The sequence below is a fragment of the Chiloscyllium plagiosum genome, unplaced genomic scaffold, assembly GCF_037043375.1.
Source record: "Chiloscyllium plagiosum isolate Xiang-an unplaced genomic scaffold, Cpla_swu_hap1 HiC_scaffold_7, whole genome shotgun sequence".
Taxonomy (NCBI): Eukaryota; Metazoa; Chordata; class Chondrichthyes; order Orectolobiformes; family Hemiscylliidae; genus Chiloscyllium; species Chiloscyllium plagiosum.
Window position 1 is genome coordinate 116,242,000 of NW_028270145.1, and position 16,949 is coordinate 116,258,948.

Below are 16,949 nucleotides of genomic sequence, written 5' to 3' on the forward strand. Positions count from 1 at the left end.
GGGAGCAGTTCCTTCCCAGAGTGTGGGCAGCGGTGGGTTCCTGTGCTGAAATGGCAAGGTGGCAGTGTAACCCAGAACGTGGCACTGGCTGCTTTGGTGTCGGGTTTGCACATGGTTCAGGACATGGCAGTGGTAGCTGCACTGCTCCCTTCTGCCCAGTGGGGACCCGTGGTGGCAACGATGTCGATGGAGACAAAATGGAGGCGAGGATAGCAACACAGTGCCAGCAGCAGTGGGCATGGCTCCAGGACATGGCTGGGCCTGGGGACCTGATGATGGAGGTGCTCGTGTGATCTGGTGGAGATGCTGGTGTGATCTGATGGAGGTGCTGGTGTGTGATCTGAGTGTTCGTGGGACTGAAGGATGGACTCATGGCAGAGACGGAGGATTAATCAGGATGTTTCCTTTTATTTTGACCGTTTCTCTTATTTCTGCTTCTGTTTTTAATCCTGTCTTTGTACACTAAGATGGCTGCAGAGGATGACAACTTGTACACTTTTTACCATATTCCTGTATTCCTGTACTTGAATACATGCGACAATAAATCCTAATAAATAAAAAAAACATTACACATCACCAAATTCAGATCCACCTGCTCCCTGGTGACCTCTGCCACAAGCTGCTCCCCCCACAAATTCCCTTTCTTGTGATCTATTACCAACCTGATTTTCCCAATCCACCTACATGTTGAAGTCCCCCACGATAATTGTAATAGTGCCTTTCTTACATGCCTTTTCTATTTCCTGATTTATTTTCTTCCCCACATCCTGTCTGCTGTTAGAAGGCCTGCACACGCCTCTCATCGTCTTTTTTTTGCCCTGTGCAGTTCCTCAGTCCACTCACACGGACTAAATCACCTAGAGTCATAGAGATGTACAACATAGAAACAGACCCTTCAATCCAACTTGTCCATATGGACCAGATATCCTAAACTAATCTCCTCTAATCTGTTAGGAGAAAGTGAGGACTGCAGATGCTGGAGATCAGAGCTGAAAATGTGTTGCTGGAAAAGCGCAGCAGGTCAGGCAGCATCCAAGGAGCAGGAGAATCAACATTTCGGGCATAAGCCCTTCTTCAGGAATGAGGAGGGTGTGCCAAGCAGGCTAAGATAAAAGGTAGGGAGGAGGGACTTGGGGGAGGGGCATTGGGAATGCGATAGGTGGAAGGTGAGGGTGATAGGCTGGGGTGGGGGTGGAGAGGTTGGGAAGAAGATTGCAGGTCAAGAAGGTGGTGCTGAGTCCGAGGGTTGGGACTGAGATAAGGTGGGGGGAGGGGAAATGAGGAAGCTGGAGAAATCTGCATTCATCCCTTGTGGTTGGAGGGTTCCTAGGCGGAAGATGAGGCGCTCTTCCTCCAGCCGCCATGTTGCCATGATCTGGCGATGGAAGAGGCCAAGGAACTGCATGTCCTTGGTGGAGTGGGAGGGGGAGTTGAAGTGTTGAGCCACGGGGTGGTTGGGTTGGTTGGTTCAGGTGTCCCAGAGGTGTTCTCTGAAACGTTCCGCAAGTAGGTGGCCTGTCTCCCCAATGTAGAGGAGGCCACATCGGGTGCAGTGGATGCAGTAAGTGATGTGTGGAGGTGCAGGTGAATTTGTGGTGGATATGGAAGGATCCCTTGGGGCCTTGGAGGGAAGTAAGGGGGGAGGTGTGGGCGCAAGTTTTGCATTTCTTGCAGTTGCAGGGGAAGGTGCCGTGAGTGGAGGTTGGGTTGGTGGGGGTGTGGACCTAACGAGGGAGTCACTGAGGGAGTGGTCTTTCCGGAACGCTGATGGGGGAAGGGAGGGAAATATATCCCTGGTGGTGGGGTCCTTTTGGAGGTGGCAGAAATGCCGAAGGATGATATGATGTATTTGGAGGTTGGTGGGGTAGTAGGTGAGGACCAGTGGGGTTCTGTCCTGGTGGCGATTTGAGGGGCGGGGTTCAAGGGCGGAGGAGCGGGAAGTGGAGGAGATGTGGTGGAGAGCATCGTCAACCACGTCTGAGGGGAAATTGTGGTCTTTGAAGAAGGAGGCCATCTGGGTTGTTCAGTATTGGAACTGGTTCTCCTGGGAGCAGATGCGGCGGAGGCGAAGGAATTGGGAATATGGGATGGCGTTTTTACAGGGGGCAGGGTGGGAGGAGGTGTAATCTAGGTAGCTGTGGGAGTCGGTCGGTTTATAGTGAATGTCCGTGTTGAGTCGGTAAAGATTTTCCTGCACGTCCAAACACCTCATCTACTGTAACCATTGCTCTTGATGTGGTCTCCTCTGCAGTGGGGAGACAGGATGCCATCTTGTGGAATGTTTCAGAGAACATCTCTGGGACACGCAGCAAACAACCCCACTGCCCTGTGGCCGACCACTTCAACTCTCCGTCCCACACCCCCTAGGGCATGCAAGTTCTGGGCTGCCTCCACCACTTCCTCTAGCAGCTCATTCCATACACCCACCTCTCTCTGTGTGAGAGTTGCCCTTAGGTCCCTTTCAAATCTTTCCCTGCTCATCTTATGCAGTTGTATAAGACTCTGGTGCGGCCGCATCTGGAATATTGTGTGCAGTTTTGGTCGCCATACTATAGGAAGGATGTGGAGGCACTGGAACGGGTGCAGAGGAGGTTTACCAGGTTGTTGCCTGGTATGGAAGGAAGATCGTATGAGGAAAGGCTGAGGCACTTGGGGCTGTTTTCATTAGAGAAAAGAAGGTTTAGGGGTGACTTGATTGAGGTGTACAAGATGATTAGGGGGTTAGATAGGGTTGACAGTGTGAACCTTTTCCCGCGTATGGAGTCGGGTATTACAAGGGGGCATAGCTTTAAATTAAGGGGGGGTAGATATAGGACTGAAGTTAGGGGTAGGTTCTTCACTCAGCGAGTTGTAAGTTCATGGAATGCCCTGCCAGTAGCAGTGGTGGACTCTCCCTCTTTATGGGCATTTAAGTGGGCATTGGATAGGTATATGGAGGATAGTGGGTTAGTATAGGTTAGGTGGGCTTGGATCGGCGCAACATCGAGGGCCAAAGGGCCTGTACTGCGCTGTATTGTTCTATGTTCTATGATCTTAAACCTATGCCCTCTGGTTCTGGACTCCTCCACCCCAGGAAAATAGACCTTGTCAATTTACCCTATCTATGCCCCTCATTATTTTAGAAACCTCTGTAAGGTCACCCTTCAGCCTCCGACGCTCCAGGGAAAACAGTCCCCGCCTGCTCAGCCTCTCCCTGTAGCTCAAACCCTCCAACCCTGGCATCACCCTTGTAAATCCTTTCTGAACCCTTTCTATTTTCAATACATCCTTCTTGCTATTGATTTAATTTCATTCCTTGCTAACAAGGCAACCTTGCTTCATCTGCCTATCTGCCTGTCCTTTTTGATAGGATGTGTATCTTTGGATATTTAGTTCCTAGCCCTGATCCCAGCGCAGCCATGTCTCTGCGATACCCTCACCATTGTACCTGCCGATTTCAATCAGTGCTTCAAACTCATTTACCCTGTTTCGGATGTTGCGTGCATTTCAGTGCAACACCCTCAGCCCTGTGTCAACTCCCCTCCCTTGTCATAGTGGTCCCCTTACCTTCTGTGCCTGAAGTTAGATTCCTGACCCTTTCTGTCCTGTCTGCCCTATTACTTGTTCTGACATAGTGACATCTTAATAATGTCATCGGACTAGTAATCAGAGGCCTCGGGCGAATGGCCTGGGGACATGAATTCAAGAGGCGGCCTTTTGGTCCATCGTGTCCACACTGACTCTCTGAATAGTCTTAGTGCTGTTCTCTTGCCTTTCCCACATTCAAATAGTCATCCTGTGCTCTCTTGAATGCCTAAGTTGAACTTGCCTGTGTCATTCTTGATAGTGCATTTCTGACCTGAATACTCAGTGTGAGCATTTGTTTTTTTTTACAAATTAATTTGGCAAATCAGATATTTCAGAATCTAAAGGGTTAACTTTCTGAACATTGAGAAATATCTGACAATCCACTTCCGCAGACTAAAATAACTACTAATGTTTGATCTACTAAAGTCTTGCATTTTGTTCCTTTAGTGTCTGATTGCTTGGTTCTCCTCGGAGTAGTTAGTTGGACATTAGTAAAGTTGCACATTGGTATTTAAAGTTTCTACCCTCTGCTATTTGTCCTGTTGATGGTCTACCTGCTAGCTTCATGATTTGGACGTGCTGGTGTTGGACTGGGATGTACAAAGTTACAAATCACACAACACCAGGTTATATTCCAATAGGATTAATTGGAAGCACTAGCTTTCAGAGCGCTGTTCCTTCATCAAGCGGTTGTGACAGGAGTGGATGAGTGATGAAGGAGTGAACTATAACCTGGTGTTGTGTGATTTATAACTTTGTTGACTTCAGGAAGCTCATTGGTTTAACTGTTTTTGTTCCTGCTGACTGTGGGCTCACTCCTGCTGAATGTCCTTCAGGAGACCACATCGAAAATCGACCCATTGCTTAGAGACTGAACGATGAATCTGACCCAGCCAATTGGCACCCTATCAACATCCTCTCAATTATTGCAATGAAAGTGATGGAAAATGTCAACAATGGGGTGAGGTCATTCTGAATGGGAAACTGAGTCAATTCTTATTCAAATCTGAATAATTCTTGATGTGAATTAATCTGTACCCGAGTAGTTCCAAATGTGAATGTGAATCATTTACAGTCTACATCATTAGGAGTGGATGGGGGAGATAAATATTGTCTTGTGGCTGGAGTTACATCAGGCCCAAAGGAGGAGTGTTGAGCTCATCAAGAATCTATCAGTTTACCCTGAGGACATCACTCATTAGCAGTTATCCCTCTGTCGCAGGGTAATGAAAGGGTGCTGTTTGATGGGGCTGGATGTCCTCACCTCTGCACTAATCTGTTACACTCCTTCAGTACGATAGTGGCTCTAGGTGCATTTTATATAGAATAACAGATATCCGCAGTCAGTTACAGACTGGAATCTAATCAAGAATTTTGGGGCGGTTCATATATAGAAAAACATACCCAGGAGTGAGTTACAGACTGGAATTTAATCAAGTGGTGGTGTGTACAATAACGGATTCCCAAGAATGAGTTAAATACTGGAATCTAATCGAAGGGTTCAGGGTGGTTTGTATATAGAATAACAGACATCTGGGATTGAGTCACAGACTGGAATCTAATTGAGGGGTTCAGGGTGGTTTATATAGAGACCAACAGGTACCTGGGAATGAGTTACAGGTTGGAATCTAATTGAGGAGCTCAGGGCTGTATGTTTCATGATGTACATATTGTTGATCTTTAAAATTGTGACCTAGAACCTCGTGAATATAAATCATGGAATAATTGGAATTTTTTATATGGTAGTTTATATTTGGAATAATTTATGTATGCTGAAAGGGCAGTCAGGACATTTGGCACTGCAGCGTTTCATACGAATGAATGTTCCTGAGTAACCCTAAGTCTTGTTGAAATGCCTGCGCGCACGGATAAAGAGGCCAGAAGTCAATGATGATGTGGGGTTGGGGTATGGGGGGGGTGGGGGAGGGATTGGATGGTAGGAGGCGGAGACTGTAGAAGAGAGGAGAAGGGCAGAGGGACTTTAAGACATAGTGATTGGATGATGAATCGATTAGTTCTCCATCAGAAGCTGACAGTTCACATTTGATAAAGTCACATATACGTAAGAGAACATTTCGGGCTATTTTAAGCAACCACTGATACTCAGCATTGAGCTTGTTCAGTCGTGAGAGAGTCGCAGGTTTTAGTCATGAACTTAGACTGTGACTGAAACTGAATTCTGTTCCTGTTCCATGGAAGACTGATACATTTAGTTGTAACATTCTGGAGAGCTTCAGGAAATACGAACACGTCTCCATAAGACACAACCCTTTGGACAGGAAAGGACATTTTATCCAGAGAAACTCCGGCAATTAAACTAGGATCAAATGTTCCATTAGATCTATTGGAATGATTTAAATCGAAGTTTCCTCTCCACTTTACAGCAAACAAGGATCAGGACTGCCTTCAATCTCAACCCAGTGCAGAAAGTGACCTCTGGTGGATCGCAGCTTTTAAGCAGTTACTCTGCCATTGGAAGGGGAAACTCATAGGAACAAGTCTCTTGGAGGATAGATGGTGAGTGGGCTCAGACGTGTTCTTCAAAGACGTTAATCCCACTCAATGCCCTCTTGATAACTCTCCGGTATGTCAGCCTCTGAAATTTGAATTGCTCTCAAACTAGTCTTGGGATTTGATGGGATTTCTTTGCACCTGAAGGTAGAGCCCAGGGTGTGTGATATGAATGAGAGCTTGGATGAAGAATGCTTCAACATCTCAAATCCAGACACATGCCTTGCTTCCCAGATGGCCCTGATCACCTTGATCGCGGCTCCTCTCTCCAGCATCATCATCGTAGGAAACCTGGTCATCATGGTGGGGATCATCGGCAACAAGAGCCTTCACAACCCCACTAACTACTACTTCCTGAGCTTGCTGCTGGCTGGCCTAGCCACTGGCATCATCCTGCCTTCCATCCCCATGATGAACTTCAAGAGTGAGTTTGCCTTCCAAATCTGCTTCTTCTTTCATCTCTTCCCAAACTTCATCTTCCTCGCCTTCCTCTCCAACCTGCTGGTGGTTCACTATGACAGGTACGTCTGCATCATCTCTCCTTTCCAGTATGCTGTTTCCTGGATTCACAAGTATGTCCCCATAGTCATATTCACTGCCTGGCTCCTGCCCTTGCTGTTTGCCTCGTTGCCCCTTTTTGGCTGGAACAACTGGAGCCCTGGTGCCCCGCTTTGCTATTTCAAATGGATTTTCCTCCCTGCCTACATCTACCTCGAGATGTACGGCCTGCTTATCCCATCCATCTTAGCCATCACAGCAATGACGAGCCAAGTCCTCCACGTGGCACGAAAGCAAATGAAAGCAATTAAGAAGATGCATCGAGCAGTCCACAGTGACTCAGCTTCTCTTGAGAAACAACTGGACTTTAAATACACCAAGTGCGTTATGATGCTGTTTATAACCTTCCTGGTTTGCTGGGTCCCTTACATTGTTTTCATCCACGTCTCGTTCTTTGTGAAAAACAGTGGTTCGAGGACGCGCATCATCCTGTCCTGTTTAGGAACCAGCAGTGCTGCTTTTGTCCCCTTCATCCTAGTCTTCAGCAACAAGGAATACTTCAAACTGTGGCGAAATGTTTTCCGAAGAGTTTGCCAAATGCGCGGCAATGACGCTAGTGTCAACTGAATTTTTGTTATCTGCTACTTATTTCCGAGGTAAATGTAGGGGAATGGGTCTGGGTGGGTTGCTCTTCGGAGGGTCGGTGTAGAGATGTACAGCACAGAAACAGACCCTTCGGTCCAACTCGTCCATGCTGACCGGATATCCTAATTCAACCTTGTCCATTCAGTCTCCCGAGTCTACACCACCATTCATTGAGATCACAGCTGATCATAGAGTCATCGAGATGTACAGCATGGAAACAGGCCTTTCAGTCCAACCCGTCCATACCAACCAGATATCCCAACCCAATCTAGTCCCACCTGTCAGCACCTGGCCCATATCCCTCCAAACTCTTCCTATTCATATACCCATCCAAGTGCCTTTTAAATTTGCAATTGTACTAGCCTACACCACATCCTCAGGCAGCTCATTCCATACACGTACCACCTTCTGCGTGAAAAGTTTACCCCTTACATCCCTTTTATATCTCTCCCCTCTCAACCTAAACCTATGCCCTCTAGTTCTGGACTCTCACCCCAGGGAAAAGACTTTGTCTATTTATTCTATCCATGCCCCTCATAATTTTGTAAACCTCTATAAGGTTACCCCTCAGCCTCCGGCGCTCGAGGGAAAACAACCCCAGCCTGTTCAGCCTCTCCCCATAGCTCAAATCCTCCAACCCTGGCAACATCCTTGTAAATCTTTTCTGAACACATTCAAGTTTCACAACATCTTTCCGATAGGAAGGAGACCAGAATTGCACGCAATATTCCAACAGTGGCCTAACCAATGTCTTGTACAGCCGCAACCTGACCTCCCAACTCCTGTACTCAATACTCTGACCAATAAAGGAAAGCATACCAAACGCCGCCTTCACTATCCTATCTACCTGTGACTCCACTTTCAAGGAGCTATGAGTCTGCACTCCAAGGTCTCTTTGTTCAGCAACAGTCCCTAGGACCTTACCATTAAGTGTATAAGTCCTGCTAAGATTTGCTTTCCCAAAATGCAGCACCTCGCAATTATCTGAATTAAACTCCATCTGCCACTTCTCGGCCCATTGGCCCATCTGGTCATGATCCTGGTAATCCTCAACTCCACTTTCCTGCCTTTGCCCCTAACCCTCCATTTTCTTCTTAGTTAAACATCCGTTTCTCTCAGCCTTGAGTATCCTGAATGACCCAGCCTCGATAGCCCTATGTGGGAAAGGATTCCAAGAATTCACCCCCCTCTGAGAGAAGAAATTCCTCCTCATCTCTGTCTCAAATGGGTGACCCTTTACTCTGAGATGCTGCCCTCTGGTCCTAGACTCTCCCACACGGGGAAACAGCCTCTCTGCATCTATGATTTGGAGATGCCGGTGTTGGACTGGGGTGTACAAAGTTAATTCCTGAAGAAGGGCCTGTGCCCGAAACGTCGAATCTCCTGTTCCCTGGATGCTGCCTGACCTGCTGTGCTGTTCCAGCAATAAAGTTTCAACTTTGATCTCCAGCATCTGCAGACCTCACTTTCTCCTGTACAAAGTTAAAAATCACACAACACCAGGTTCTAGTCCAACAGATTTAATTGGAAGCACACTAGCTTTCGGAGCGACGCTGATGAAGGAGCGTCGCTCCGAAAGCTAGTGTGCTTCCAATTAAACCTGTTGGACTATAACCCTGGTGTTGTGTGATTTTTAACTCTCTACATCTAGTCTGTCTTATCTCTTAAAAATCTTGTATGATTCAATAAGGTCACCTCTCATTCTGCCAAACTCCGATAAGTACAGACCCAATCTACTTAACGTCTCCTCATGAGCAGTCCCTCCATGCCTGGTGTCAGCTGAGTAAACCTTCTCTGGACTGCCTCTAATGCCAGTCTATCTTAGGTAAGGGGTCTAAAGTTGTTCACAGTCTTCCAGCTGTGGTCTGACTGGAGCTTTGTATACTTTGAGCTTTGAGAGAAAGGCCAACATGACATTTGCCTTCCCCATATTCCACTGAACTCAGATACAAGGTTCTTGTAATTCATGGAGAGAGACTCCCAAATGTCTTTGTCCTGTAGCTTTCTGTAGTCTTGTCCCATTTAAATGTCCAGTTCCATTATTCTTACTGTCAAAGTACATGGTTTCACATTTCCCCACATTATCTTCCATCTGCTAAGTTTTTGTCCACTCACTTAAGCTGCCTACACCCCTCTGCCATCTCGTTGCATCATCCTCACCACTTGGGAGAAAGTGAGGACTGCAGATGCTGGAGATTAGAGTCAAAAAGTGTGGCACTGGAAAAGCACAGCCAGTCAGGCAGCATCTGAGGAGCAGGAGAGTCGATGTTTCGAGCATAAACTCTTCATCAGGATTGCCTCGAAAAGCTTGTGCTCAAAACATCAACTCTCCTGTTCATCAGATGCTGGCTGGAGTAACGTACTGGCTGTGCTTTTCCAGCACCACACTTTTTAACACATCCTCACTGCTTGCCTGTTAACTGTGTTTGTTTCTTTCTCTCTCTCTCTCTCTCTCTCTCTCTCTCCCTCTCTCCCTCCCTCCCTCCCTCCCTCCCTCCCTCTCCACCAATGCTGCCAAACTTGCTGAGTCACTCCAGCATTTTCTGTTTTTAATTTCAGCATCAGAGTATTTTGCTTTTCTATTTATTAGATATTTGGGCTATGTCATGGTCAATATTTCTTCCTCCATCATCACCAATACAACAGACACCCTGGTCTTTATCACAATTGCTGCATACTGTGCACAAGCTGACTGATACGTTTCATACTTTGTTGGGTCTGAGTGCTTAGGTGTAGCTGTCTCAAGGGCTACCACCCACAGAAGCTGTGAGTATATCATTGAGGTCAATCCTTCTACTTCAACAATATACCCTATTGGTGCATGAAATAGTTTTCAAATTCAGAGATAAATTTCTAATGTATTGGAGACAGTTCAGACAAGGTTCACCAGATTAATACCTGGAATAAGTGGTATGCTTTAGAGGGAGTGTTGGACTGGCTGGGCTGGGGTTTAGATAAGTTTGAGGTGACTTGATTAAAACAGGGAAGATGCTGAGGGATCTTGACAGGGTGGCTGTGCAGAGGATGCTCCCACTTGTATGTTGAGTGTGTTCATCTGCAGCCCCTTTTTGTGTTTTGAAGGGGCTGCTGCTAAAATTTTGGTTGCACTTGAGCCCCACGTTCCTGATCTCCAGGCACCTGCTGTGGGGAGGTGTGGAAACGTCAGTGGGCCTTCACGTAGGCTCTCCTGCTGGCTCTGCCCAGAATGGCCATTAACAGGTCCAGGCAGTGGGCTGAGGGAGGGTCTCATTAGTTTAGATTAGATTATATTACAGTGTGGAAACAGGCCCTTCGGCCCAACAAGTCCACACCGACCTGCCGAAGCGAAACCCACCCATACCCCTACATTTACCCCTTACCTAACACTACAGGCAATTTAGTATGGCCAATTCACCTGACCCTGCACATCTTTGGACTGTGGGAGGAAACCGGAGCACCCGGAGGAAACCCACGCAGACACGGGGAGAACGTGCAAACTCCACACAGTCAGTCGCCTGAGGCGGGAATTGAACCCGGGTCTCTAGCGCTGTGAGGCAGCAGTGCTAACCACTTTCGGGGTTACGTCAGTGCGGGTGCCTCTGGAGAGGGAGCACGCGGTGCTCTCTGGTATGGCTGAGGCTTTTCGTGACCAATGGGTACCAGGGCACTGGAGTGCTTCACAAACCTGAGCTATAAGATTTTGATTTAGTAAATATTTTTATTTCTGCAGTATAAATTTCCATTTAGCCTTTTGAGTTGTTTGTTTTTGGGTTGGTGCCCCAGGGCTGTCTTATTTTCCCTTTGTTTAAATTTTTGACCCATTGGAAGAGCCCTGGGGGCTGTTATTTTATCAAAAAATACTTATTCCATATTTTAGTACATTGTTGTCCCTACTCCAAGCAGTGGTTGGTGGGGGCAGAGTTGAGAAAAGCCAGTTTTTATTTATTTGTTGCTTTTCTTTGTCCAAAGTCACTGAAGTTTAATTTTGGATCAGATGATGGGGAATCTCTTACTTCTCTGTCTGAAAAGTCATGATTTGGAGGCACTGGTGTTGGACTGCGGTGTACAAAGTTAAAAATCACACAACACCAGGTTATAGTCCAACAGCTTTATTTGGAAGCACTAGCTTTCAGAGCGCCGTGGAGGGGAGGGGGGTCGCGTGGGCAGGGAGGCAGGGAGCAGTATGAGTGTCTGTGAGACAGTGTGTGTATATGTGAGAGTGTAAAGGGGTATAAGCCTGTGAGAAGCTGCGTGTGTGGGAGTGTATGTGTGAACATATGAGAGAGGATCTGCATGAGTATATGGGTCTATAGGACTTTACACTCTCACTCATTCTCATACACATACGCTCTCTCACAGACACACACCCCTCCCACTGCATGTGCGCACACACACAGACATACACAGACACACAAGTTGGTGGGGTGAATTTGTACTTGCAGAATTACATTTTATTTTGCTCAAAAACTGCATGAATCTGTGTAAGATTCTGTAAATCCTTTTTTTAGATTAGAATCAATCTGAACACTGGGGCACAGCCAGCCTCACACAGGGCAGCTCATACCTTCAATGCATTATCTGGGCCAACATGACACCTATTGTTAAAGTTCCCTTGAGAATGTAACTTTAAGAAAGTTTTGTGATTTACATATGAAAGAACTGAAACCAACATGGTCATTCTCAAAGATGAGAGATTTAACAAACAATCTGGATCTTTTGCAATATATAATTTCAGTTACATCACACTGTAAACTTTTGCTATAAATTCTGTGTCTTATGATCTTATACTCGACAATCACCTGATGAAGGAGCAGCGCTCTGAAAACGAGTGCTTCCAAAGAAACCTGTTGGACTATAAACTGGTGTTGAGATTTCTAACTCTGTTTGAAAAGGGTAGAGTTGCGAGTGTGTTGCTGGAAAAGAACAGCAGGTCAAGCAGCATCCAAGGAGCAGGAGAATAGAAGTTTCGGGCATAAACTCTTCATCAGGAATGGGCTTATGAAAAGGGTAGAGTGAGCTTTGCTCTGGGCCTAACCTGGTGCTGTCCTCATCCAAGGATGGAGAGTGTTGTGTGGAGGGTGGTGGTGGGGTTTTGGGGAAGGGGGGTGGTGCTGAGCTTGACCTTTTTGTTTTAAAGAGTGGAGAAGATGTTTCCCTTAGAACATAGAACATAGAACAATACAGCACAAAACAGGCCCTTCGGCCCACTATGTTGTGCCGAACATTTGTCCTAGCTTAAGCACCCATCCATGTACCTATCCAATTGCCGCTTAAAGGTCACCAAAGATTCTGACTCTACCACTCCCACAGGCAGCGCATTCCATGCCCCCACCACTCTCTGGGTAAAGAACCCACCCCTGACATCTCCCCTATACCTTCCACCCTTCACCTTAAATTTATGTCCCCTCTGTTGCACCCGGGGAAAAAGTTTCTGACTGTCTACTCTATCTATTCCTCTGATCATCTTATAAACCTCTATCAAGTCACCCCTCATCCTTCGCCGTTCCAACGAGAAAAGGCCTAGCACTCTCAACCTATCCTCGTACGACCTATTCTCCATTCCAGGCAACATCCTGGTAAATCTCCTGTGCACCCTCTCCAAAGCTTCCACATCTTTCCTAAAGTGAGGCGACCAGAACTGCACACAGTACTCCAAATGTGGCCTAACCAAAGTCCTGTACAGTTGCAACATCACTTCACGACTCTTGAATTCAATCCCTCTGCTAATGAATGCTAATACACCATAGGCCTTCTTACAAGCTCTATCCACCTGAGTGGCAACTTTCAAAGATCTATGAACATAGACCCCAAGATTCCTCTGTTCCTCCACCTCACTAAGAACCCTACCGTTAACCCTGTATTCCGCATTTTTATTTGTCTTTGCAAAATGGACAACCTCACACTTGGCAGGGTTGAACTCCATCTGCCACTCCTCAGCCCAGCTCTGCATAAGTCTCTTTGCAGCCGACAACAGCCCTCCTCACTATCCACAACTCCACCAATCTTTGTATCATCTGCAAATTTACTGACCCACCCTTCGACTCCCTCATCCAAGTCATTCTGGGATGAAAGCTCATTGTTTCATAATCAGGGGTTGCCCACTTAAAACAGATGAGGAGAATATTCCTTCTTTCAGAAAGTGATAAGTCTGTGGAACTCTCCCCCCGAAATGGAATGAAAACAGAGCCTTTGAATATTTTAAAGACAGAGTTGGATGGATTCATGTTAATCGAGGAGGTGAAAGCCTATCAGGGTCGATGGAAATATGGAATAATCAGATCAGCCACAATCTTATTGAACTGCTGCTCCTAATTCATACATTCCTGTGTCTTTCAATTTCTAGTTCAACCTGAAATTCAAATGTATATTCTATTTGTTCATTTCTCTAGAGTATAGTTATTTAAAAGATTTTTTATTTGACTTGAACTAAGTGGGTGCAGCCCTGTAAAAATTTAGTTCCTGTTCTGAAGAATTGGGCATTCGGCTGTGAGTGCATTTCCTAAACTACTTATTGATTGTGAGCCTGGAGGTTTCAGATCCTGTATCAAAGCACAGCTGCTGGAGGCTTCAGAAGTTCTTTGTGGGTGAGCTTTGTAAATGTAAACCTCATGTAGTGAATTAACAAGAGTGATCGAAGCAAGAAGCCCCAAACTAACAATGAGTCAGGCAGTGCAGTGGATTCACCAGACGTCAAACGATGAAAGATCCTTTACATTCCTAATCTCTTGCTGCCAACTCATTGCAATGTCTCAGGAAAAGAAGCGTTTGACCATGTTGCATCACACTTAAGCTCCATGTCAAAGGTGATTTCGCATGAAAATTGCCTGTTAAAAGAAATTGCATGCCAGTTAGTTGGCTTGTTAATTATTAACTTCAGATACATGGAAAAATCATTATTCCTAACTCAGAGACCAAAGAAAGCCTAAAGTTACAATAACTACTATTAAAAATGTACGTAATTCCTGACCTGCGTAAAAAATCCAGGAACGGCCTTTATAAGGCCATTGGAGACACCAGCAAGCAATATCGCACTAAGCTGGAGATCCAGACCAACCACACGGACACCCAGCGTAATGAGATACCTATGTCAGGCTGCTACTTATTGACGAGAAAGTGAGGTCTGCAGATGCTGGAGATCAGAGATGGAAATGTGTTGCTGGAAAAGCGCAGCAGGTCAGGCAGCATCTAGGGAACAGGAGAATCGACGTTTCGGGCATTAGCCTGAAGAAGGGCTAATGCCCGAAACGTCGATTCTCCTGTTCCCTAGATGCTGCCTGACCTGCTGCGCTTTTCCAGCAACACATTTCCATCTCTGCTACTTATTGACTACAGCTCTGTTTGCAACACCGTAATTCCAAACAAATTGTAAGGTTGGACAAAACTCCCATCAGCTTGTGGACATGCCTGTATTAAAACTTTCTGAACTTTGGAGAAGTTTATAGAAAGTGCATTTGACTAAAATTCGTTGAACCTTTGGAGTCCAGAAGCTATGGACCTCACCTGGGAAGTATAGTTGGAACATAGAACAATACAGCACAGAACAGGCCCTTCGGCCCTCGATGTTGCGCCGCCCTGTGAACTATTCTCATCTCGTCCCCTTAACACTATCCCAAAATCATCCATATGCTTATCCAAGGATTGTTTAAATCTCCCTAATGTGGCTGAGTTGACTACATTAGCAGGTAGCACATTCCACACCCTTACCACTCTCTGAGTAAAGAACCTGCCTCTGACATTTGTCTTAAATCTATCAGCCCTCAATTTGTAATTGTGCTCTCTCGTACAAGCTGACGTCATCATCCTAGGAAAAAGTCTTTCACTGTCTACCCTATCTAATCCTCTGATCATCTTGTATATCTCTACCAATTCCCCCCTTAGCCGCCTTCTTTCCAATGAGAACAGACCTAAGTCTGTCAACCTTTCCTCATAAGAGCTTCCCTCCAGACCAGACAACATCCTGATAAATCTCCTCTGCACCTTTTCCAATGCTTCCACATCCTTCCTGTAATGGGGCGACAAGAACTGTACACAATATTCCAAGTGTGGCCGCACCAGCGTTTTGTGTGGGATAGACTGTTGGGTCAGACTGTGTGATATGTAAGCCTAAGGACAGCTGTCTGGAACAGGGATTAGCTTGCAAAGCTAAAGGGAGATACCCATTCACGCCCCAGCTTAAAACAATGAAAGGTAGACAAGCAGGAGGCTGGGAGAACACAGCAAGCCAGGCAGCATCAGGAAGTGGAGAAGTAACGTTCGAGTGTAACCAACCCAGACTGCAGAGCAAAACAAGTTTTAACCTTCTGGAGTCTATAGAGGTACAGCGCTATTCAAATTGCAATCAGTGCTCGGGTACAGAAATACTGCACATTCCACCCCATTGTGCTACATGTAAACCTGTTTCACCTTTGGTTGTAAGAGCATTCAGAGTCAAAGTGTGGAATTCCTGATGAAGGGCTTATGTTCGAAACATCGATTCTCCTGCTCCTCGGATGCTGCCTGACCTGCTGTGCTTTTCCAGCAACACACTTTTCGACTCTGATCTCCAGCATCTGCAGTCCTCACTTTGTCCTGTAAGACCATTCGTGCTACAAGTCAAACTTTTAACGCGCACCCAATCAAGGGAAATACTGGACATTCCCAACCATCGAGAAACCATTTACACCCCATCCAGTAATCAGGAGGCCTATTCAGCCCCGAGAGGATGAACTGTAGCTCAGTGATCGAAACCAGATGTGGTGGGAGATAAGGTGCCTGTAGTTGGTTAGAACCGGGGGATCCCTGATCTCAAAAACAGTGAAAGAGAGAAAGATGATGCCGACTGGAGCAGCGTCAGCAACATCCACCACCATCCAGGACAATAGGAAAGATCAGCACTCTCCGTCCGCAGCAGGCGGCTATGGACGAGAGCATTATGGCTGCATTCTACTCCAGGGGTCATTGACACCCCCTCTCTCAGCTTGATTAGTTAGGATAAGGGGAAGTGAACTTTGGGGCTGACAGTGCAGGGCATCTCCAGGGAAGGGAAGCAGGGTAGAACTCTGGGATTAGTCAATGTCATTTTCTTCCCTCTCCTTTTTCTCTGCCACCCATTAGTTAGCAATTACTGACTGGTGATTTTAAACACGTGGTATCATGTCTGGGCTGTAACGATTGACTGGGATTCAAGTTAACTGTCAGGCAAGTCTTCGCCATTTGATTTTGATCTATAAGAGTTGGGTTTTGAAATATTCATTTTTTTTCTCATTGCTGTACATTTATTCAATTTGCTTATCAATAAAACCAGTTTCCTTTGCGTATGAAGCATCCGCCTCTTGTGTTTTCTACCACACCACATTCCACTACCTCAACCTCGGCTCAGAACCGGGGAACTGGTGAGCAATAAACCAGATAGCACTCTCTACAAAACTCATTCTTAAACTCTCAGATCAAGGTCTCTGCTGCCCCCTCTGTCACTGGATCCTCAACTTCCTGACCCATAGACCACAATCAGTAAGAATAGGTGACAACACCTCCACAATAATCCTCAACACCGATACCCTGCGTACTCAGCCCCTTACTGTACTCTTTACAGGCTCACAAATGTGTGAAGGGCTTCTGCTCAACATCGACTCTCCTGCTCCTCAGATGCTGCCTGACCTGCTGTGCTTTTCCAGCACAGTCTTCTCGGTTCTGATATTCCATTATCTGCAGTCCTCACTTTCTCCCTGCCTGAAGTCTACAACAGTTCAAGAAAATGACTCACCGCCAGT

The 16,949-nt window shown here is 46.2% G+C and overlaps 1 protein-coding gene across 1 annotated transcript; it reads left to right on the plus strand.

Annotated features, from left to right (window-relative positions):
- The first annotated feature begins 495 nt into the window (after positions 1-495).
- Positions 496-8,602, plus strand: LOC122551850 (G protein-coupled bile acid receptor 1-like). The gene is made up of 2 exons (XM_087988632.1): positions 496-1,115; positions 5,952-8,602. Exon 2 carries the CDS (start codon positions 6,247-6,249, stop codon positions 7,201-7,203), a length of 957 nt encoding a protein of 318 aa, XP_087844758.1. The 5' UTR covers positions 496-1,115; positions 5,952-6,246; the 3' UTR covers positions 7,204-8,602.
- Positions 8,603-16,949: the final 8,347 nt, after the last annotated feature.

What these genes read in the sequence shown, in the direction of transcription:
- LOC122551850 (XM_087988632.1), top strand. Translation starts at nt 6,247, where the DNA reads ATGAATGAGAGCTTGGATGAAGAATGCTTCAACATCTCAAATCCAGAC.